The 24,286-nt window shown below is 37.5% G+C and overlaps 2 protein-coding genes across 2 annotated transcripts; one reads left to right on the forward strand and one right to left on the reverse strand.

Moving 5' to 3' along the window:
• The first annotated feature begins 2,029 nt into the window (after positions 1–2,029).
• Positions 2,030–7,136, forward strand: ucp1 (uncoupling protein 1). Its single transcript, XM_015011272.2, has 7 exons — positions 2,030–2,160; positions 2,246–2,382; positions 3,560–3,758; positions 4,301–4,498; positions 4,646–4,747; positions 5,366–5,546; positions 6,747–7,136. Exons 2-7 carry the CDS (start codon positions 2,257–2,259, stop codon positions 6,856–6,858), a joined length of 918 nt encoding a protein of 305 aa, XP_014866758.2. The 5' UTR covers positions 2,030–2,160; positions 2,246–2,256; the 3' UTR covers positions 6,859–7,136.
• A 337-nt stretch (positions 7,137–7,473) lies between these two features.
• Positions 7,474–13,111, reverse strand: elmod2 (ELMO/CED-12 domain containing 2). Its single transcript, XM_015011273.2, has 9 exons — positions 12,956–13,111; positions 11,533–11,679; positions 11,418–11,446; positions 11,080–11,177; positions 10,860–10,989; positions 10,466–10,599; positions 9,119–9,187; positions 8,906–9,039; positions 7,474–7,979 (listed from the first exon to the last, which is right to left on the reverse strand). The coding sequence occupies exons 2-9, from the start codon at positions 11,675–11,677 to the stop codon at positions 7,825–7,827; spliced, it is 894 nt and encodes a 297-aa protein (XP_014866759.2). The 5' UTR covers positions 11,678–11,679; positions 12,956–13,111; the 3' UTR covers positions 7,474–7,824.
• Between the last annotated feature and the right edge of the window lie 11,175 nt (positions 13,112–24,286).

Genomic DNA, 24,286 nt, shown 5'->3' on the forward strand with positions numbered 1-24,286 from the left:
AAGGTTTGGACACCCCTGATACGGATTCTTTTTCATCCATCTATTTTCTTCCAGTTATTAGAAATTGGGTTGTAAGAATAACTTTTGTTACAACCCAAAAGTTAATGGGTGCATGAACTGATATCGCTTGCCCCTCCACCTCTGACCTAATGACCCGCGAAGATACCAAACACCTCCAGCTGCAGCCGGCTCTGTGGACAGAACCCATAGATACGCGCTAGTTTATCTGGCACAGACTGAGCTAACACAGCAAAGTCCACAGATTTTTAAAGCAAAATCAATACATTTTAAAAAACTAACATTTCTAAGAACAGCATTCAGTTTACAGAATAAGTTTAAGAAATACTAAAGTACTCAGTTTCAAAATTTCCAAATGAGTGATTGTAGTTAGAATGTATAAAATGTTATAGCAATTATTTTCAAATGAGTTTCAGTCTTGATTCTCTCACAGCTGGTGTGTATGTCATTTAGCGAGAAATACTCATCCGTCTCTATATCCAAGTCTGTGGGGGTTGTGGTCGCAGTCGTCCAATCACAGCTCAGTAAGACACCAAACCAGAATAACATTGGCTGGTGGGAACAAGCCTTTTTTGGACTCCTGAGGGAGCAATAAATTATTAATCCATCGAACATTATGTTTGTCTGAAAGGAACAGTTGAAAGAGTTCGAGTTCATATGACTTTTCATTAAAAGGGAAATTTTATTAAGTGAAATGATTCAAAATGTTTCAGGTCCCAAACAGAGTTAAAAAGGCTGGAAGTTATTACAGCTTTGAATCTCCTAAAAATGTTCTTCTTTCCAAAATTTTATTATTATGGATGGGTAGGCTCAACTAAAAACCTTAGATGATAGAATACTTTAATTTACAGTACATCGGATATCATTTTTAAATGGTTGGGCGTCTGCAAATGAATGTTTTTTCATAGCTGCTTTTAAACGATGTTGACTCCCATTTTACGAGTTTATTTTGGTAATAAAACACGTCGGCCAGACATTGGCAACATAAACAACATAATAAAAATGATCAGTTTGACAAACCATTTCCTGAATAGCTGATTAAAGATGAAAATGAATGAACAGTCCTATTAAACCTGTAGATGAAGAGAGGAGTTACTGTAAATTAGAACTAAACTTCTAATTTACTTTCCAATTTACTTTCTGATGTAGTTTACTGTTTTTCACTATTACAACCGAATGGACAGACAGACGGATGGACAGACGGAACCATTTTCCTTCCACTTCACAATTAAAATCTCTTTCAAAAATAAATTAAAGTTTGCGGGTGAAAACATGAAAATGTAAAAATATCTAAGGAGTGTGAATACTTTTGTAAGTCGCTGCATATGTACATTTATTCTTGTATAACAGACTGAGCTGCTGCCATAACACGATGTGATTTCAAAGCTCTTATCTTCTGTGGATTGAACTTCAGTCATGGATGAACGTCACCGCTCACATGTATGACTCCTCAGATTTGATTTGACACAAGCAACTGAAAAAACAACCAGGAAACATGAACGAATTGACAGATATATATCTTCAGACTAAGACATTTAACAAAACCCAGCATGAAATTGTGACTACTGTAAAGTCTGCAGAAGTGATTGGGGATTGGGTTTATGAATCTGCTGTTTGCATGTTTGTGCTGTTATTGGCTGGAAGCCCGGACAAGCCCCCAAAAAACTCACCAGATAACGCTCAGATATCAGCAATGTTCCTGCTGTGTAAATAATTACCTAATATTATTGACTGTTTATGTGGGAAATCTGCTGACACATTTTTGTACTCAGTGCACCAGATGTGGGCATCCAAATAATAAAGATGTTAAATTATGTCTAAGAACTTTGAGATATACTTTTTTTTTACTCACAACAGAATTTGTTTTTCTTGTTTTTACTGACAGGCCCCGTCAGGTGAATTGAACATTGATTATCTCGCAGGGAGTGGACTTTGATTGAACCCGGGCACACGCAAGTGCACAGAGACGCCTCTCTGTGGATGCCATAAAAACCGGACAGTAAGTATATAATTACAGAGTGAAAGACGCCTCTTCCCTTTCTGTGCTAGAAGGGCCCTTCGAGGATTACCATCTGGTCCTTCAAACCCTGCCTGGTAACATCTCAGGACCAAAACAAGAACCTTTAATTAGTCCTAAACAATGTAAGTGTCTTATGTAGCTCTAACTGAGACTTCAGTATTCGCTGATTTAATGTGAAATCAAAGATGTACTGTTTATTGTTTGCAGAGGCAGGGAACATGGTGGGACTCAAGCCCTCAGATGTGCCTCCTCCTCTTGGGGTGAAGATGGCGAGTGCCGGAGCAGCAGCCTGCATAGCAGACATGGTCACGTTTCCTCTGGACACAGCCAAAGTCAGACTACAGGTACCAGCAAGTTATGATAGTAATCATCAGTTTATGGCTGAAACGATTAATCAAATTAATCGTGATTAATTGATTGTTGAAATAATAAACGATTAATTTTTAAGTAGAGAATACTCTAAAAACAACTATTTGCTTTAAAAAAATAAGTGATGCACTTAATAAAACTAGTATTTCAAAATATATGAACACATTCCTAAAAGATAATTTTGATGTGTAAATAATTTATAGTTACTTCTTCACCCAAATTTAGGTATGCACCAATTTGAAAAGTTGGACCAATATCGATAACCAATATTAGTAGTGTAATTTCAGCCAATCAACAATATTCACTAATATTATATTGACTAACTCTCTCTCCTTTTCTCTAGAAACACAAACGGCAACAAGATGGAAATTAGCACTGAAACAATTAATTGACTCAATCGTGATTAATTAATTGATTTATTAATTAGTAATCTATTAATCCTCAGCTGGAGTGCAGACTCTAAAAATGGCCATGAAAGAAAAAGAGAAAAGAATGACTCACTTAAAAAAAATTATATTTTAAAAATAAACAAGTGTATTTCTAAAAAGCCTATGCTTGGATAAATTTAGCAGAAATATACAAAAAAGATAAACTGATTAATTCATAGTAACTCATAGTACTATTACTATTGCAATTTCAGTCAATTAACAATATTCACTAATATTACATTGACCAATTTCTTTCTCCAGAAACACAAACGGCAACAAGATGGAAATTAGGGCTGAAACAATTATTGTGATTAACCAAATATGGAAATAATCTTAGAAGAAGTCACTATGAATGGAAATATTATTATCACAATATCGACCAATTGACAATATTCACTAATAGTACATTGATCAGCCCTCTCTCCCTTTCTCCAGAAACAGAAACAGCAACAAAAAATTAGGGTTGGAACGATTAATTGAATCAATCATGGTTAATCGATTACTGAAATAATTATCAACTAATTTAATAATCTATTAATCACTAACTGGAAAACATAGACTCTAAAAGTCTATGTACAAAAAAATATACATTTTACAATTAATATAAAAAAACCTTGTTTGTCTATAAAAATATAATTTTACCAAATGGGTTCACATTATGATGCACCAGAATGGATTTATCTTCTGGTTTTCTGGAAAAGTCTAAATGGCACCTCTTCCTCAGATTCAAGGGGAGAAGCAAGCGGTGGGTGGCATCCGCTACAGAGGGGTGTTTGGTACCATCAGCACCATGGTCCGGACCGAGGGGCCCAGGTCCTTGTATAACGGGCTGGTGGCCGGACTGCAGAGGCAGCTGTGTTTCGCTTCCATCAGAATCGGTCTCTATGACAACGTGAAAAACTTCTACACCGGAGGCAAAGAAAGTAGGATTTCACTTGCACACTGCAAAAACACAAAATCTTTTCATTTAGTTTCTAGTGGAAATGTCTTAGTACACTTAAAATAAAACAAAACTAACTTAAAAGTAACTTTTTTGGCAATATACATGAACTTGTTTTAGGTCAATAAATCATTGATATTGATAAAGAAGTACTAGGTCTGCTGGGAGATTATTTCACTAAAAACAGGACATTTTCCCATGTTATAAGAGAAATAATTTCCCATCTTCATCAATAATAAGAAATTATTTACTCAATACAAGCCCCTTTGTTGCTACAAAGCTACTTGTCAGTGAGTTTTGTTTTAACTCAAGTGCACTATGTATGTATTAGAAACTACACCAAAAATATTTGTTAGGATGTTTTTGGACAGGTTAGCATGTAGCATGGTTCTGGTGGATGAGAAAAATCCTACAGTCCGTCTATTGTAACATTCCTGTTGCACCATTTATAAAGAAATTCTATATATTAAATATATTACATTCTAAAACAAGCTAAGAACATCCTACTCTTCCACGTCTCTCCAGATCCAGGCGTGCCGATGCGGATACTGGCCGGCTGCACAACAGGTGCCATGGCCGTGTCGTTTGCACAACCCACCGACGTGGTCAAGGTTCGATTCCAGGCCCAAATGAACCTGAACGGCGTGGCGCGGCGCTACAACGGCACAATGCAAGCCTACAGACAAATCTTCCTCAATGAGGGCTTACGAGGCCTGTGGAAAGGTGAGAGGAGAGGTTCCCACATCAGGGGACAAAATCCACAATGCTGTTGAGTAATGCTTTAAGTGTGTGTGTGTGTGTGTGTGTGTGTGTGTGTGTGTGTGTGTGTGTGTGTGTGTGTGTGTGTGTGTGTGTGTGTGTGTTCTTCAGGAACATTACCTAACATCACAAGAAATGCACTGGTGAACTGCACAGAACTGGTTACCTATGACCTGATCAAAGAGGCCATTCTCAGACACAAACTGTTGTCAGGTAAGAGTTCCCCCGTCTGGCACTCTATGGCAAGCCAACTTATTATATAATAATGAAACACGATTATGTAAAATTTACCTTTTTGAGCTTTACATCATGTTATAAAGTTATTCCAACATCAAAAATATACCTGGAAGGTTGCCTTGATTCTTTAATGCATGTTTGAGAAACCCTTTAATCTCCACGGCAACCATTCAGCTGTGCAAAACGCCTGGGTGGACCTAGCCCCGCCTCCAAGACACAGCTCTTCTGTATAACAAACCAAATTCTTCATAAAAGTTACATTATGCAGCTTTACTTAAAAATAAATAATCATGAGATAGGAGTGTGTTTTCAACAACGTGCCATAATATGCTCTCCTTTAACACTCCTGTTTGAGAGGAGCTTGCCGATTGGACCAGACTCCCCCACCCTCTCACCTCTCTCCCTCCCGTGCAGCTGATAACCATCTTGGTACAGAACATGTTGTAATGTCCCATCACAGAAAGCTGTAAATACAGTAGTTAATGTGAGATTTATCACAACCATCCTCTCCGCTCCATTCAGATTACACAGACTGCTGACAGACCCAGAACAATCACCTCACAGTTGATGGGATCCTCCATTATCTCCCCACAGATAATCTTCCGTGCCACTTTGTGTCTGCGTTCGGAGCGGGCTTTGTCACCACGGTGATTGCCTCCCCAGTGGATGTGGTGAAAACAAGATACATGAACTCTCCACCAGGCCAGTACCGCAGCGCCATCAACTGCGCCTGGACCATGATGACTAAAGAGGGACCAACTGCCTTTTACAAAGGGTGAGCCCCCCCATTTACTCTGATGCTGCGAAATAAAAATGGAGGGTCTTCAGAATCAGCCACCTGATTACTGAATTAGAGGACTCTTGGTGAAAACACAACTAATCTTGTAAAGCCATATCCACATCATAAAACGTGGTGGTGGCTGCATCATGCTGTGGGAACACTGCTCAATACTAGAGAAAGAGAAGCTGAACGTTGATGTAAAGATGGATGGCAGTGGAGACCCTACAAAATGTTCATAGAGGTTGTGAGATGGGACAAGGAAAGAAAGTAGCAAAGAAACAAATAAGGGGAGAAAGTAGAAAAGAAGACAGTAAAGGAAAAAGCAAAGAAAGACAAAAAGTAAAGTAAAAGAAGTAAAGAAACAAAGGAAGTAAAGAAAGTAGTAGAAATAAAGTTGTAAGGAAAAGTAAAGAAGTAAAAGTAAAGACTAAGAAAATTTTCAAAAAGAAAAAAGTAAGGAATGAACTAAAGGAAGAAGAAAAGGAAGTAAAGAAAGTGACAAAGTAAGGAAGAAAAGCTAGAAAAAATGAATTACAGAAAAAGTGAAAGAAATAAGTAAAGAAATAAAGAGAGAAAAATAAAGTAAAAGAAAGAAGTAAAAAAGGAAGTAAAGACAGGCACACAGACTTTCATGTATTCATTTATTGGCTTTTACGTTTGTGTCTTGTTTGAAGGTGCCTGTATGTGTTTGTATGAACTGAACATGAATTATTAAAGTGGGGGTTTTCTTCTCTGGGTGGCCACAGAAAACCCCTGGCCACCACTTGGGGGCGCCACCGATGGGTGGAAATAATTACAAGCAATCCTAGAAGGAAACCTGGTAGACTCTGTAACACCGTCAGCTGGGGCAAAGGTTCACTGAACATAAACCCTAAACACTCAACCAGAGCTACAGTGGGATGGTTTACATCGACATATTCATGTTAGAATGGCCTAGTCAAAGTCCAGAATAAAATGCAATTGATATTCACTGGCAACATCTGAAAATTTATCTTATACTCTCTCCACTTTAGTTTTGACACCAGTGAGGATGAATACAATTTTTAAACTGATTTTTATTGTAAAGGATTGAAAACCACAAACAGTTTCCTTCCTTTCCTCAACGATGCACAAAATCCCAACAAAATAGTTTAGGAGGTATGAATACTTTTACGATGGCTCCACATTAGTATTGATAATTTCCTTGTTTTCCAGGTTTATGCCTTCATTTCTGAGACTGGGATCCTGGAATGTCGTCATGTTTGTCTCATTCGAGCAAATCAAGAGAGCCATGATGGTGTCCAGAAGAATCGAAGCACCAAACTGAGACCCCAGACTCAAAAGCCTGAACGTAAACCTTAAAACAACCTGGATGTTGTACCTCTAATACAGGGAAAACCAGCTTCTGCTGAAGCTTCATTTTCCCTGAAAACAGAGTGCTGTATTTAACTTTTTACTTTTTTTATACTCTGGAACCAATGCAGTCATTATGGGAGCGAAAGCCGTTGACACAAGTTTGCACTTTATGTAAGGCATGTCAGAAGTTGCTCAGGTAGCCTAAACCAGCACTTATTTACATCGTAATAAAAGGATTTGTTATTAAAATGTGTAAAACATGTTTTTGTTCATCTTTAATAAATTTTTAATATATGTATATTTCACTTTAACACACCAACAATTTTTAATTCAAATGTAAAATTTATTGACTTCAAGCAGAAAGTTTCTCGAAATTGCAAACTGAAGCATAAAATGCAATGAGCAATAAAAACTCAGTCTTGGGAAATAAAAAGACTGAAAACAGGCGTGACATGAGTGGGGAGATATTAAACCAGGCACAATGATGGAGCGCCATGTTTTATGTTTAAGTCATGAGCTCAGGACATAAACATGAATAACCTGAGGGTAAAACTGTCACAACACAGAGACCTTAAACACAAGGAAATGTGGTAATTACATTTTTAATGTGAAAATTTGATCACCAAGGTGCTTAAAGCCTCATGAGCCATGATCTCCACCTGAGTCTTCTGCAGCAGCTCTCATTTCTCTGAACAGTCTCTGGAATGGTCACTTTTCGGAGGTACAGGGTTCGGGTTTGTGCTGCGTGTGGAAAATAGTCGTCGTTCTGGACGAAGGTTGACTGGGCACCACTAAAGTATCACTAAAGAAACTGAAAAAGTTAGATTTGTAGTTTGCTTGTTGTTGGTTGTGGGTCTTCTTTGATAATCCTGCCTCCTTCAAACAGATCCAACTGGGACGTAAACAAGGAGATTAGTGTAAAATGTGTCAAAGCACATTAATTGCAAGCGACAGTCAGTGTGAGAGACACGTTAGGGTCCTGCAGGTGAGTCTTCACTATGTTGTGAAACTTTTCTCTGTACTGATTGAAGTGCATGATGCTCTCTGGCTCCTCGGCAACCCAGAATTTATCAAACTCGTACGCAAGATAACCTGGAAAGTAAAACAGAGGCTGAAGAAAAACTTCCACACTGAGAAAGAGAAATGTGGAACAGACACAGTGGCTTGGAAAAATCTTTCATATTTTGTAACACAACCACAAACCTCAGTATAGACCCAGGGCAGCATGACGTCACGGGGCGTCACAGGCGGCCATCACTTAGAGTTAATGTGATGTCTTTATGTTAGAGAAAACTACTGTTGATTAAGGCTTCAGCAATTAATTGGATTAATCGTGATGAATTGCATATTGCAACAATTGGTAACTGGAATGTAGACTCAAAAAGGGCTAATAGATACTTAGAGCAGTATTTAAGCCAAAAGTGTGCTATAAAACATATACATTTTGTATCTAAGATAAAAACTCTTTATCTGTGAAAATGTGAACTCCTACAGTGGCAGTTTTAGCTTCACCTGGTGCATATTCTGTAAAACAAAATGTCTTGTTAGACATATAAATAGTTCTCTAATTATTGATCAGTTAATAAAAACATTGTATTGATGTTCAGCCGAGCAGAAAAGGCTGAGCTTTTCTACAAAGTTAATGGACTGAATTTCAGTGTCTTTCTAGTCAAATCAAACACTTTACAGTAGAGGCACATTCACCCATTCACACACCAATCGGCAGGCAGCTTGAGGTTAAAGAGGAAGCTGGAGTCAAACCCACAACCCTCAGTTTGCAAGACGACTTTTCCACCCACTAAGCCACAATCGCCATCCGGAAAGTTCTGAGCACATTAGTGCATACTCCAATTTTTATGTCATGTATCATTTTCTCCCTCTCAAAGTTATGCTCTACTTTGTGTGTGGCAATCACATAAAAATCTACATAAAACACACTGAGGTTTGTGGCTGGATTATGACCAAATATGGAAGATAAATATGTTTGAATGGATTTATGAAGCACTATAGGGACTCACAGTAAAACTGGTGGAAGTCCTTGAGCTCCGGAGAACCTGGGACTGAATTGTAGAAATGTGGTTTCAGAGCGCCGCTCTTCAGCAGGCTGTACGCCATTTCTGTCAGGTTGATCCCAACTATGGCATATGAATACCTGAAACAAATTTCACATCTATTACACAAGCAGAGTTCCACAAGCAAACCGAAATGATGCTGAAATAACTGCCTCTTACCCCAGTTTGGGATGGTTTGCATGAGACAGCACCTGGCGAGACTCTGCTGTGTAGTTTTCACTGAAAAAGCTGCAAAACAAAAAACGTCAGGATTTATTTAAGCCTAACTTAGGGGTTAATTCTCTGAATAAACAACTTCATCCAGTAAAACATGGAGTCGCTGTAAAAACTGAAGAAGGAGGAAGAACAACACTACAATTTTTATGAACTAATCTCGAACAAACTTCCAGAAAACCCTTTAAATCAAGGCTAAAACCCAAAAGCTTAAAGTTGCCTTTAATTAATAACTGGAACATTGACCAATATATTTAATTGTTTTGATTATAGCATTTGACAAAATGTAATATGTGTTGATATTTCATAATTGGCTATTTTATTATGTTTTTTTATTAACATTATGTTTTTATGGTGTAAAGCAGGGGTCACCAACTCCAGTCCTCCAGGGCTACTATCCTGCAACTTTTATATTCACCTCTGCTCCAAAATGTCTGAATCCCTCACCAGCATTCATTCCTCTCTGCAATAGGCTGGAAGCGAGCAGTTTATTTGATCCAGGTGTGTTTGAGCAGAGACGCATCTAAAAGTTACAGGATGGTAGCCCTGGAGGACTGGAGTTGGTGACCCCTGGTGTAGAGCAATCTAAGCTGCTCTGTGGCTGAAATGTTCTATACAAATGAACTTTACTATAAAAAGCAGATTTTTATTAGTAAAATGTTTCTTAAACCCATGCATCATGTTCCTTTCACTTCATATTTATATTTGTTTACATTCTGCTGCGCTACAGTAGAGGTCTGCAACCCAAAGAGACATTTTTGCCCTAAATCCACCTAATTAAAACTTTTTAAGAACCAGAAATGTCTCATGACTTTTTGAAAGAAAGATAGATATTATTCAAAAATATAAGTTAAGAAATTTGTCAGTATTTTTAAAGAAACACAATTTACATCTATAATCCCCAATATAGTAACCAGAAAATGGATTTCAAGAAAATTCTGGTACTTTTGTGCAAATTCTTTGCAGTTATTCCATGAGAAAACTGGAAAAACTGCAAAAAAAATCTGCATATTTTATGATACCTATGTTTAAAAACATTTGTTTGATCTTTATCATTTTTAAGTTAAAAAGACCTACTGTAGAAGGTCATGGGTTGTATGGTCCTAGTTTAAAGGATAAAATCCCATTAAACTAAGTGAAAAAGGGGTGTAAATACTTTTGGGAGGCACTGTATAGAGCTACAATATGTTATGTTCTTCTAAATCCTCTATTACTGATGTTAGAGAACTGTATTTGTACTTAACTTGTGTTAAAAAGTGTTCGTTTATATGGAATAATGTGATAACTACTCACAGCAGGTTGATGAGACCCAGCAGGCCCATTCCTCTGAAATCCGTCTTTGGATCATCTCCTTGGAAGCCGATGTCTCCCCACTGCTTCGTTATCCTGGACTCCAGTTTCACTGTCGGCATCAACAAGTCCCAAAGCTAAAAACACAAAGTTCTACAGTCAAACATCTAAATGGCGTCTGGAAGGGACCACAGGACCAAAGATGTCCGCTATCATCTACAGCAGCAGCGGCTTGATTGAAGAGAAAGATTACTGAAAAAAATTTAGTTGCAGCCCTCATGGAAATAAACATTAATTATTAATAGCGGTCCAGTTTTACTTATCAGGCTGATACTGATGTGTTCAAAATGGACTAAAATCATCTGACATGTCCTGCACAAAACTATAAAACCCACACCTTCAACAGCATTGCCTCGTGTTTTGGGTTGTCCGAGTTGAAGACCTCCTTCCTCAAGTCTTCCACACGAAAATACAATCTGTTGTATCCTGTTATCTGCAGCAGGCAGATGTGCAGGTTTGCCTTAAATCTGCAAGACGAACAGAGGAAGGAGCAATGAGTCACTCATAACTACAACGAAACAACTAAGTCAAAGATAAAGATGTAAAAGTAAACTTACAGGTGATCTGAATGGGGTTTGATTTCCTTCTCTTTCATAATCTCATCCACTTGTTTCTCTACATTTTCCTTGTTTGTTTCCAAAGCTAATCTCAAAACCTGAGAAGGGAAAAACAATCAAAAAAAAAACAACACAGAAGTGCATCAGACATGAAAAAAAAAGTAAATTAAACAACGACCAGCCTGAGAGTTTTTTTTTTTTTAATTCAATGAAGGAAAAAACATGTACCAGTATTCTCAGACTGTTGGCTTGAGAAATGCTTGGCAAGCTTTAGATATACTTTACATTTAGATCTGTTCTTTCCTGAAATTTACAACATTTTAGCTTGGATATCTTACTTTATTTTTAGATGACTGGAGAGAGTATTCTGGAAGGCAAGGAAACAGGGAGCAGATTAATAAAAGGTGGAAACTGCCCGGCAACAAGAGGATTACTGGTGGAGGAGTATTTTACCTGCTTTTGTTGTCATCATGGCTCCTGGTTTGTATCCAGAGCAAATCCTCTGCAGCTCACAAGTCCCTGTAGTCTTCCTGAGGAGCCACTTTAACCAGGATCTCAGCAATGATGTGTAAATATAATGCCAGATACGCCTAAACATTTCTGTAATATATGCAAAGAAACTTGCAGGAGTTACTTAAAGTTTAGCATCTTTTCTAAATCGATTTTAGAAGCATTTTCATTCTTATCTTTAGAGAGAACACAGAGTGAATGGGGTCTTGTCATTTTTGGTCAATTTCAGAAATTTTTGGTTAGGAAAGGAAGCTGTCTGCCACTTATATTTCTTTTTTGCTTGGATGCAAATTTCCCTTACGAAAGAAAATAAATTAATACGAAGTACAAATAACAAGTTTAACAAAAGGGAAGTAAAGAGCCAGTGTCAGTGAAGGATGACATGGGGTCAGTAAGAGATTCTTTGAACTTTTGAGTAAAAAATATCACGGTTTCACAAAATTAATGGAAAATTTCAAATAAAAGTGAATATGAAAATAACATATTCTTTCTGCTCTAAAAATCATACAATACTGACCATAAATGTAAGGAAAGATTTAACACCTGATACTTTAGTAATAAACCTTCTGACTGCACACAATGTTAACCCCTTGTGCTTTCCAGCTATTTATAAAACTTTACTGGAAGTACAATGATCTATATAACAGACAAGTCATAATATTCTGACTTATATTTAGCAAAATATGACAACTGCTAAAAATAATCTGATTATTCTTAGTTTTTTAGAATTTTTTTTCTGATTATTGATTTCATCTGATTAATTCAAAAACCACAGCTGAAAGTTTTCCCTATTTTTATATTTTCAGATAAAAATACAAACTTCTAGACTTGACAGAGTACATATACTTTCTTTTGCACACCGACCACTGCGTCGATGTTAGTAGGACACAAGTTAAACTCATCTGTTTGTTTCACAGCAACAATGTCCCCTAAGACATTAAAATTGTCCCCAGTCAGCGTCCGACAAGGTCGGGTGATTCTAAGTCAGCGTAAGGTACAAATATTCAGCCTGAAATCTCAGAATGACATCATCCATGAGGCTGAAACAGCCAAAACAATAGCATAACTGTTAGCAACTATGCTAACTTCAAAGTACCATGATTATTCCGTTAATTTACAAATGTTCCGCGAGTTCATTCGCCATTTAGTAACCAAAGCATGTTGGTATTACCTAGTTGTTATCTTATAATCCATAGTTTCATCCACAGACTAACCTAGCTAGCATTAAAATTCACAAGTGACAGCTCAGAACAACAGGTTGCCATTGATTTGTCCGTTAGCTTCCTGCATCACTAGGACTTGGTTACGTCGCAAACACAACGTGTGGCAGCACTGATTATTAGAAACCAGTTATGCTGTTGCTTACCTTATTTTTGTTGTTGGAAAATGTTACAGGACTCAAGTATTCCCTTCTACTTTGAAGCTAACCCGTGTGTTCGAGGTAAAAGGTTAGCAACGTATCTCCTGACAACGGCGCTATGATTCTGGTGCGTTCAGATTCAGTACCAACCCACAGCTACTCAACTGCATGTACTAAGAATACAAAATGCTTGTGACACATAAGAACAAATATCAGTCCCACTGAGTGTTTTTAATTTTTTTTCCAAAACAATAACTAGCAAAAACGATGTAAAATATTTAAAAATCAAGTTGGAATTACATTACGAACCTGAAAGAACAATGTCTTTGAACTCACCAGTTCAAATCTTACAGAAGCGCTGTTGCAGCGCCATCTGGTGGACAAAAATACACACGATGAGGCGCATTAAATTTCAGTTTTCTGGCCTTTTCCCAGGAAATCAACTCGAGCTCGAGCAGAAAAACATTCATATATTCAGTCTGAGTTTTAGTGCGAAACAGAAAACCGACAATGTATAAGAACATGCTGACTGCTGCTTCCTGTCAGTTTTGTTATATTATGAAACCCTGTAACCTTTTTAAAGGAAGCAAAAGAGACTACATAAAAATAATTTGCTGTAGAAGTTCACCCTATTGCTTTATCAAGGATGGGTAAGCACTGAAAGACAGGGCAAGAGTATCATGTATGAACTGAGAACATTAAGTTGTTAGCTGCAGTATCTCAACTAAAAAGAACTACAGGCCAGATGTAGCATCTATGAGGAGTAAAAAACAGAGATAAAGTTCAAAGCTGAAGTAACAGCAAATAATGCAAAACATTATCCATTGTCCTTAAAATATGTTTAAATTCATTCCAGCTGCATTGCACAATTTACAAATGAAAAGTTCACTGTGGGAATAGTTTTATAAATTTATATTGTAGATGAGTAATTCTGCTGCTATTAGACTAGTGGTTACACTGTTAAAAACAACAGCAAGATCCAGCACAAAACCACAGACAGTTTTCCCCTCATGCTTGAGCAGTAATCTGGTTTATCAACAATGCTGCCGATCTTCATATTGTCACCGTTGGTGCACTTGACTTTAATTAAGTCACAGTCTCTCACCTAATCAGTCCCTCTGGGTTTTCACTGGCTGGAGGTCTATCCCATACAATTACTGCATTAGAAGAGGAGCTCCATCTGAGGCAGGCTATATTTGAAAAGCGAATCCCCAAAGTAAGCACTTAGTTTCTAGCAATAGTCTGAAGATTAGAGGAGGATGATTTAGGATACAGACTATAATGCTGAAATTAAGACTGGGCTATTTTAAAACATCATGAATGAAAAAAATACAGAAATTTGATCTTTAATTCACTTAATGGCGCACCCTGTAGCAGTACTGTGTAAAAGCCTCTAATCAGCCCTCATTTCGTAATGTTTTGCTTCCAAGGAGACAGTGGTAAGTTTGAGGAGGATGCAGTAAATAAATAAATAAATATTTATGAAGATCACCGTAAGAGAACTGCAGCAAAGATTGAAAATTATGTTGCCTGTCCTTACAAGTCATACTTTCCTGAATCTAGAACTTTGGAGGGATTTTTATGTTTTGGTTAGATAAGACAAAGACTGAGCTTTTTGCAAACACATGTGAGAGTGTACTTTGTTTCTACTGTTAAGTATGGTGGTGGATCTGTGATGCTGTGGGCTCGTTTCTCATTTAAAAGCCCAGGAAACCTCGTCGCAGTGTGTGGCTTCATGAATTCTTTGGACTACCAGATAATTTGAAGTCAAAATCTGATGGATCTGTCAGTAACCTGGTAATTTTTGGTCATTAATTCTTTGAGTGGGATAATAAACCAAAAATTATAACTTAAATTTCAACCTTCTTCATCTCTAGATCTAAATCTTACTGGAAACCCAGAAATCTGGAGAATCTACAGAATTAGTGGTCAAAGATTTCCCTCTCATGCTCCAACGCTGTGAAATATTACAGAAGAGTAAATCCTACTACCCAGAGAAGTGGAGCCACTTTTAATCTTTCCACAATAACATAATAAGAAACTTGAGCTCAAGAGGAATCAGAGAGAGAGATTTAAATGATCCAAACATCTACAACGAAATTTGCATGTGTATTTTCTCCATATCAGAGGCAGAAAGCAGTCTGAAATTAATGCCTGAACTCAACCAACTGCTGCCCTGCAGAGAATGAATCAAGTAGTGAGAGGCGGAGAAGAGCAGGTCAACTGCAGCGCATTAGCAAATATCAGAGGATTCATAAACGGTCCCATTCTACTACTGCATAATAAGTGGGCTGTGTACACCCGTTCACTGCAAATGTGAAAGCAGCAAGTGTTTGAAAAAATAAACAGATGGTTTCATGTCTTTAAACACCTTTCATTGCTTTGCACTAAAACTATTTTCTGTATGAATGTGTCAGATTTTTTAGAAATTTGACAATTGAAATTAAATGAATTAGATTGTGCAAGGACAACACATTAATTAGCAATTTCAGCCACAGAGTCAAAAACATGTTTGTTTGTCAAGGAGAAGTTTTTAGACCTAAGAACAGTTAAATAGATAAAGTAAACATTAAACTACTAGATTTTACTGCCTTTATTTATCCAGAAAAAGCTTCAGAGAGAGTAGAGATGCAGCAGTGTCAGGGATCTCTACCAATTCTGTTAGCAGAGAGGTCAAATTTCCAAGCAAGAAGCTACTTGATGGCTCCAAAAATCTGACAGCAGAAGATGCAACTTGCAAAGAAAGATATCCAAATATGATTGTGGGGGCAGTAAGCTTTTGATCCTGTTTGAATCTGAAAAGAGTCCAGATAACTGCTAATGTCTGCACCAGTTATTGTTTACTGTCATTAAAATTCACAGTAGTTACATGCTGTATAATCAAGCACCAAGCAAAAAGTTCAAATAAATCTTTAAAAGTACACAAAATTGCGATTGTCATGTGTTGGACTTTGTTTAATCTGTTGAGTAGTTATGCTTCTGAGTTTCTATTTTCTCTTTACTTCCTGTTAGCTTCATGCTTCTGAGTTTTCCTGTCTTCTTCGGTTTTGAGCTATTCTTATATCTGTTCTGCAGGTTCGTCTGCTCAGCTATGCGTCAGCTTCCCTCCATGTTCCTGCTTTGTTTATGTTTTATGTACTTCATTTGATCCAATTGTAAGTTTCTATTTGACATGAAATATTTTGCATCCACCTCTGTCTCTCTCTTGCCCGCATTTGTGATTATTTTGTTAATTTCTGACAGACAATGTGGGGCATACCACACTGGTGTCCAGCCAGTATCTTAGGTATTGCAAACACAGAACTGCTAAGTTCTAGAAGGGTTCATGATGTCTTTTGGTAATTAGGTGCAGAACACAAAAAAATTAATGATAAAAAAAGCATTTCTTTAAACCTTTAGTATTTTATTTATTACTTTTCTTTTTATTTAGGCCAACTCTATATCTAATAACACAAAAGCTTAATTTTCCATCAGTGCCACTTCCCTTGCCACCAACAACTAGCCAGTCAGTCTTTTATATTTTTTTATTAATGGAATTAGGATGAATGACAAGTTTTAATGATTTACATGTCTGTTTATCTGTTTGTTTTTTCACATCAGGTTTTTTTTATGTCAACCCTTTCTCAAATTATTCCAGGATCCTATCCTCAGTTCCCTTAGCAGAGTTAAAGTACTAGAATAACAATTTTATGGGGCTAAGAAAGCATTTTCTAACATATTAAAGCAGATTTGTTGTTGTTGTTGTTGTGGAAACCTGAACTTACAAATATTTATTTGTTCAAAAATTCCTAAAGAAAATCGGGATTTATTTTAAATAAGACCTAAATATCACTTTTGGACACACCAGCATGCATAAATAAAACTCCAGACCCTTTGGTTTTGGTTTACCACTGCTGAATTATTATTTGCCCTCATCTCCAAAACTTTCTGGGAGCGCCCCTGCCCCCTTATAAAGTCGTTTATTCCAACGTCCACACTGGCCACAGAAAATGAAAAACCAGCAAATAATCTAATTTTAAAACATTTCAACTGAGTCAAAAGCGCCGCTTCAGATTGAATGTTCATTCACGAACCCATCTGTGCAGGACAGAAACGGGCGCTGATGAAATAACCTTTCTGTGCTCCTGGAAAATGATCGCCTTCCTCAGGAGGCAGCAGCAGCGGCAGGACCTTAAAGTAATAAATTTGCAGCGCAATAAGTGACCCTCCTCCTGTGATCGCCTGCGGCGGCCACAGATAGGATGCTGCATCCCATCTCCCATTCATCCCTTCATCATGCTGCCTGGCACGGCTCAGTCTGGCTGGGATGCTGCTGCAAAGCGGGCAGCTTCATGAACGCTCCTCAGTTTGTAACAAAGACCTGGGAAGCGGCGTCCGTCGGTCAGCCAACGGTGACTCATTGCGCACGGTCAGTCGGTCCACTCCGGGCTCGGATTTGGCGCTGCTCGGCCGCGGAAGATCAATACCTCTGAGACTGGAGGAAGGCGTGGCTTGGTGTCACCGACACTGGGGTGAATTTTCCATATTCATTCCCGGGGTTTTGCTTCATCTCACGAACAGCGGCGCGCAAACGGCACCCGATCGCACGGGACATCAAGGTAAAGCGACCTCGTTTTTTCCTTATGATCAGAATGTTAATTATTCGCAGATGTCTGCAAGGTCAGATCAGCGCTGCAAATCTCAGAGACAAGGAGCTCCGGTGCATGACACAGATCTTAATTGGCCTGAATAGGTCGAGTGCATCGCTTGAATGCAGACTGCTTTGCAGTCCCGTTTTTGTTTCGTGTCATTTGCAAACTGCTCCATAGATGATTAAAAAAACCCGTAACCAGCGAGGATTACAGCCAGGATACGGTCTCTATAAACATTTGCGCTTTGAGGACTGACAGACGGATTCATTGTGGCAGAGCAAACACACACAGATGGGCCAAACCTGTCCATGACCCAAACCACCAACCAACTGTTTCTGTTTTAATTATGCTGATAACAACCAAGTGCTCATAGAGACAGGCTGTATGACATATAATCATTACAATACACATATAAAACGATGGCTATGGTCAAAAGCTGAGGTTAACATTATAATAAAAAAAACTTACTGTACTACCTACTAAGGCATGCATGCACTCAATGCAAATACAACATATATGATTTTATCTGTTTCTGATGGCACTTTGTTTGCAGAATGGTGCTTTCACATGTTGAGCAGAACGATGAAAGACCTTCATCAACACTTGGAGAAAAATGAGGCACCACAGGTCAAGGCAGTCAATTTACATGAATCCCTTTACTGAACAAAAGACGATGTAAACACAGCTTGCTGCTGATTAGATGTCCTTGCAAAGTGCTGTGAAAGCAAATGGGTCAGAATAAACGAATGCCCCCTTAAAATTAAATTTATTGCCATTTTGTTGTATGACCAGCAGCATGCAACAGAACGCCAAATTCATCTGGGATCTTTAACAGATTCAAGTGGGAAAAAGAAATATTAAAACCAGCTTAGAAACAGATCCTGGAACAGAGAGGAACTCAGAGGATCTTTGAATGATTTTCCCAGCTCCCCTCACTGTCCTCTGCAGGTCGCTCTTGTATGACACATAATAGCTTCCAAGGTATCATAAACTTTCCTCAGAGGTTTCCATTTTAGCATGATGCGTCACATTATTACTGCAGATTACAGCTAATGATTATTTTAGGAATCGATTATTCTACTAATCATTCTGATGATTAATTGATTAACTGGATAAAAATGGCACTTTCTGCAGATTTTTCAATTGACCACTTAAACTTATGTTATTAATATTAGAAATACACGAAAAGGTAAAAATAAACAGAAAGTTCGATTTCTTTTTTCAATAAGAAAATGAACAATTAATTGCCTACAATGCAATAAAATGTTGTGCTTAGTGAACTCTTCATCATTTACAGCAAAGGATGCAACTGCAGCTAAAAAAGTATTTCAACATGTGAAAACCTCAGCTCTTTCTGCTCAACTTATCAATACTGCGTTGGACTTTTTTTTAATCTTAAATACAAATATTTTTATACATTTTTGGTTTAATGACTGCATTGTTATTTCAGCAAATGTCTTTTTTTTCAAGTCTATATACTCCAATTAATGATTGACTAATAAATTAGTTTACAATTATTTTAATAATTCATTAATCACGATTAATCCGTTTAATCGTGTTAGACCTACTGCAGATGTCAGCAACACCTCCAGAGTGAGAATGTTTCGTTTAACCGCGTCCCAAAGGTGCTGGCTCATTTGGACTGAGACAGAGTGTGTGTGTAGGTCACCACAGTACAGTGAACTCATTGTCATGTTCAAGGAAGTTGATAAAACGTTAATTATTTAACCTTCACCATGGTGTGGTGGTTTATCCTGCTGGAAGTCATCAGAAGATAAGTACACTGTGGTCCTAAAGAGATGTAGGTGTTTGAGCAATTTTTAGTTTGTACAAAGGCGCCAAAATGCACCAAGAAAATGTACGTGTGTTTTTTCAGTTTAGCAACATACAAACTGAAGGTCAAAACAAACCAAAGAGGTTTAGGCTGACCCTAAAGCTTATGTAGCAATAAGAGTTAACAATATAAAATGCACAAAGCATGTGATAAATACTCTTTCAAATAAACTCAAAATTTATATTAACATTGTATGATTTTGTCATTTTTATACATATTTTATTTAAAATGTGTATAAAACATTTTACATAGCACAGTTTTACATAATCAGAATAATAGATCCAGTGTTTAATTGAAATACTTTATCTCTGAGGGAAATTAAATATTGTCAGATCTCATTTTGTCCAAATATTTTCAGAGTTGTTGTGGACAGTGATCCTGTGGGCAGTGAAGATCTCCAGTAGCAGTCAGTCTTACAGCAAATCTGAAAAGGCCTCTGTCAGAAGACTGTTGCTGTATGATAATCTGATGATCTATACCAGAAGAACATTTCCTGCATGTCAGTATCAGTTATTAACAAGAACTGCTAATCCACCTCATTTGTTTTTGCTGCTCCTCTTTAAGTCTTTAAAACCCATAAACCAAAATTTAACAAAAAGAACAAATCAGAACTAACCTAACGCTACTTCTACAACTATGTTGTTAAACATATATGATCACATTAAAATTTTTTCTGAACACTGAGTTCATTGTTTTTCTCATTTTAAACACTTTCTAGGTACCAGGCAGTAACTGATTGTTCTTCACTTTGAGCATAATTTTTGTTATTTCTCCAAATATATAAATGTGCATAACCACTGAATAGTTAATGGGTTTGTGGATTAATGGTAAAATTTAATAGCTGCAGTTTGCATAGCTTTCTTTGGTAATATGATCATAAAGTTTGTATTTGTTTTATAAGAATTTTCTCAGATTTTCTCAAAGTAAATCCTACATTGGCAGCGATTCCTTGGTTTACCTAACAATATAAATTTCAGCTTTATTTTGATTTATCCGTGGTGACGGGACATTTCAGATTTTTTTTCCTTTACAGACAAAAATTTAAATTATGTCTACAACTTAGAAACTAAACACAAATTATTGTATACATAAAAAGAAATGTTGACCAAGTATCAAACCCTGAGGAACCCCACAGTCAGTCTTCTTGTGCACTTCCTCTGTATCTATATCTATGTAATTTACACAAATGTAGTTTGTGATCAGTTATTTTATGGATAAAAAAACTAAAACTGTATTTGCATTTCTTTCTGTATCACTACTGTGCTTTTTAAAGTTCATCAGTGCGACCAAAGTAGTCCGATTTATTTCTAAAACAACACAGTTGTCCAAACTAGGTTTTACTCATCAATAAAATTTTTGTTTTATTGTGAAGAGGTGAGATTACATTAAAATTGGTCTACAGTTTAACAAGTGTAAGCAGGAGTGCAGTCATGTGCCTATAAAGAACAAGGCAGGGGGCCTAGAACCCAGCCCTGGGGAGAGTTAGTTCTGAGTCTACCGGAGGGAAAGAGGTGGATCCTGACTTTCACAGTCTGAGGGAAATTTGCTAGTTAGTCTTATCCAGGAGAAGGCTAATAACCAGTATGTCTGGAGTGATGATGTTGAAGGCAGAGCTGCTGTCAAAGAGGAGTATCCTCAATAAATCTGTCTGCATACTGGTGTGGATCACTGTATGTTTATATAATTCACAAAAAAATGCACCCAAAGGGAGAGCCTAAAGCTACTTTGATTGTTCGCACCACCATCTGCATTATGTCAACACACTCTGTCACAGCTCTGTAGTATCAGAACCACAGCTCTGTAGTATCAGAACCACAGCTCTGTAGTATCAGAACCACAGCTCTGTAGTATCAGAACCACAGCTCTGTAGTATCAGAACCACAGCTCTGTAGTATCAGAACCACAGCTCTGTAGTATGCTGCGAGGATGCTACCAGGAGAGAGCAGTGTTTGCTGGGCCTGTTTCCTGATCCTAGTGCTGTTCTTCCACAAGGTCAGGTCCGCAGAGATCTACATGCCATCCATTAGGAGTGCAAAGACATGTCGAGGCACATATCCCACAGTGTTGGTTGGCAAGTTCAAGTCTGCAGCTGCTTTCAGAATGTAACTTTGTTGACATAGGAAGTTGTGTGCTTCACAGGGGTATTATGTTTTTTTTTTAGCTTTGCATCATGTTATGATGTTGTTCCCTCATCAAAAATATACATGGAGTGTTGCCTTGAGTCTTCCATGCATGTTTGAGAAATCCTTTCATCTCCATGACAACCATTCAGCTGTGCAAAACACCTGGGTGGACTTAGCCCCGCCTTCGAGATGCAACTCCTCCTCTAGGCTGAAGTTTCCAAGCTTCTGAACATCCACCTCAGACAACATCCGTCTCTCTTTACTCCCCAGCTCAGATCCGTCAGACTAGTCAGCAGCAACTAGCAAACACCTGGTGGAACTGTGCAACTTTAAGCTCATTATACGAGATGTGTGTCAGTGCAACGCTGGTAAAAATATTGTTAAAGGGTTAATAGAGAAGCGATGTTGTGATGACTTTGTGGTGGTGGCTTTAATTTGAAGAAAAGAAAAAGAAAATTATTCTTGAGTTTCCTGGAGTCTGACAACACTTGGAAACAAAAGCAACTTCGAAGCTGACAGCGCTTTTAAATCCGGCAGCAATTTGAGTATTCAGCTGACAGAAAGAGAAGTTGACAGACATGATTCAGTTCATTTGTAAACACTGAGAATTCAGATGCTAAAGTTAGCTTCTTTTTCATTTTGTCTGGAATGTCTTTGATCATTTGTTGTTCAGAAATCTAACTGGACAGATAATTGTTTATTTTCAAACCTGGATTGGACAATTATACTCTGGTCAGAGAAGGTTGAGATTGATGAAACATTTGTTTTACTTGTGAAAACACAGTTAGCATTTTCTGTGTGCTTTTATTTCATTTGTTTTTTATTTGTTTGTTTTTCTAAGATGCATTAGGAGCACCTTAGACTCAAAGTATCCTAAAATAGGTAAACATGTTAATACAGTTTTTGATTTGTGAATTATTTGCTGTATATATAAATAAAAAACACAGCTTCTTTCTTTTCCTCATGATATTGCTGAGATCTAACCTTTTGTTGTGACCTTGCATTGTCTCATTCTGTGAGCTGATTGAATCATCACATCCCTGTTACCTCAGAGAGAGTTGTTCAGGAATATCATACCTAAACTACTTCGCATTACATAATTTGTAAATATAAAGATTTATGATTTTTGTAATTGTTAAGTGATCAAAAAAGTCTAAAACCTCAGTAATAAACATTAAATCAAACTGAATTTGTACTTAGTCTCTGTTCAACATTTATATGTCTTAGTATCTCTTGATCGAGTCTAAGTTAGGATTTGGGAAAGAATTTTTGAAGTGAAAATCATTTCTTGCAGGGAAATACCAACTTATTTATGACATTCACTTTGAAAGTGTTGTCAGAAGGTGTTATATTGTGTCTTTGAGGATGCAGAGAAAAGATAGGATGCCAAGAGAAGAACAGAGGCAAAGACGTATGTGAAGATGGAGTATGACCCATACAAAGACAGTAAGACAGTGGAAAGGTGTCGTTAAATCGAAGGAGGGAAACAGTGGAGTCCCGAAGGATATCACGTTTGCAGACAATGTTACGATATGCATTAAAAGTAAAGAGCCTGGAGAGAAAATGTGGTGAAGGAATGTAAGTTAGCAGAAGCAAGACAGAAGGCATGTGAGAATGAGAAGCAGACAGGTGCAACAGTGAAGCAACAATGAGGAGAGGTACTTTAGTAAGTATCTGAGGTCAACCAATCAAAGCAACAGGTTTTGCTCAAGGGAGGAGAAGAAGAGACTGCAGGCAAGATGGAGTGGAAGGAGACGAGTGTCAGGAGTGATTTGTGACTGGATAGTTGCAAGAGAGAAGGGAAGGTTTACAAGATGCTAGTAGGACCTGCTGTGATGCATGGTGTGGAGACAGCAGCAAAAACACAAATACAAAAGACAGAGCAGCTGAAGCTTAACGTAGAGTGACAGTTTGTAACTGCAGTCTATAAAGCAAATTTTATTTGATCTGAATAATCTGATCTGTTTCTAGTGATGCACCAATTACTTGTGTTCAAATAAGTAATTTTTTCTTAATCAGGTCTCACTGATAGTGAGAATGACAAATACAAAAAAACCTGGAAAACTCTCACTTTAAAGCAACAGTACACAACTTTTACGAAAAATGTTTTTTTAATATATTTGTTAAAACTCACTATATTGTCACAATATAATCTGTGAAAAGATCAAGTTTCTCCTCCTTCCATGAGCTACTATTGTTGTCTGAAGAAATGAACAGCTCCCAGTCAAAAACAACCAATCAGAACCAGGAGGTGGGTGTAAGTGCTGTCAATCAAAATCAAGTACGTGCTGCTAAATGCGATAATGGTCAGTGGCCATTATAACTGGCCTGAGCATTCATAGCAGGCTCCATTGTGGTGAACCAGTTGAAGCATAGCAGAGAGAAAGGGGGAGTGTCTGTGCAGCACATACACAAGAATGACTGACAGCACTAAGACTCTCCTCCTGGCTCTGATTGGTTGTTTCTGATTGGTTGTGTACTTTCTCAGATGACAGCAGGTCAATTTGGGGAAGTCAGAGAAGCTGGACTTTTTTCACAGATTATCTCTTATTATATTATCACAACATGGTGACAGTTTTAACAAATATGTACAAAAGATATATTTTTTAAAATAAAAGTTACACACTGCTATTTATCTAAATCTAAACAAGAAGGTCTAAGAAAACCGTGGCTTTACGGTTTGAAAAGTCTAATGAAAAGTCTAATGCATTGTACTTTTCAAACAGTAAAAGTGTCTAATACAAAATTA

Source organism: Poecilia mexicana, unplaced genomic scaffold (genome assembly GCF_051168715.1).
Source record: "Poecilia mexicana isolate PSO_F unplaced genomic scaffold, ASM5116871v1 scaffold_1, whole genome shotgun sequence".
Classification (NCBI taxonomy): Eukaryota; Metazoa; Chordata; class Actinopteri; order Cyprinodontiformes; family Poeciliidae; genus Poecilia; species Poecilia mexicana.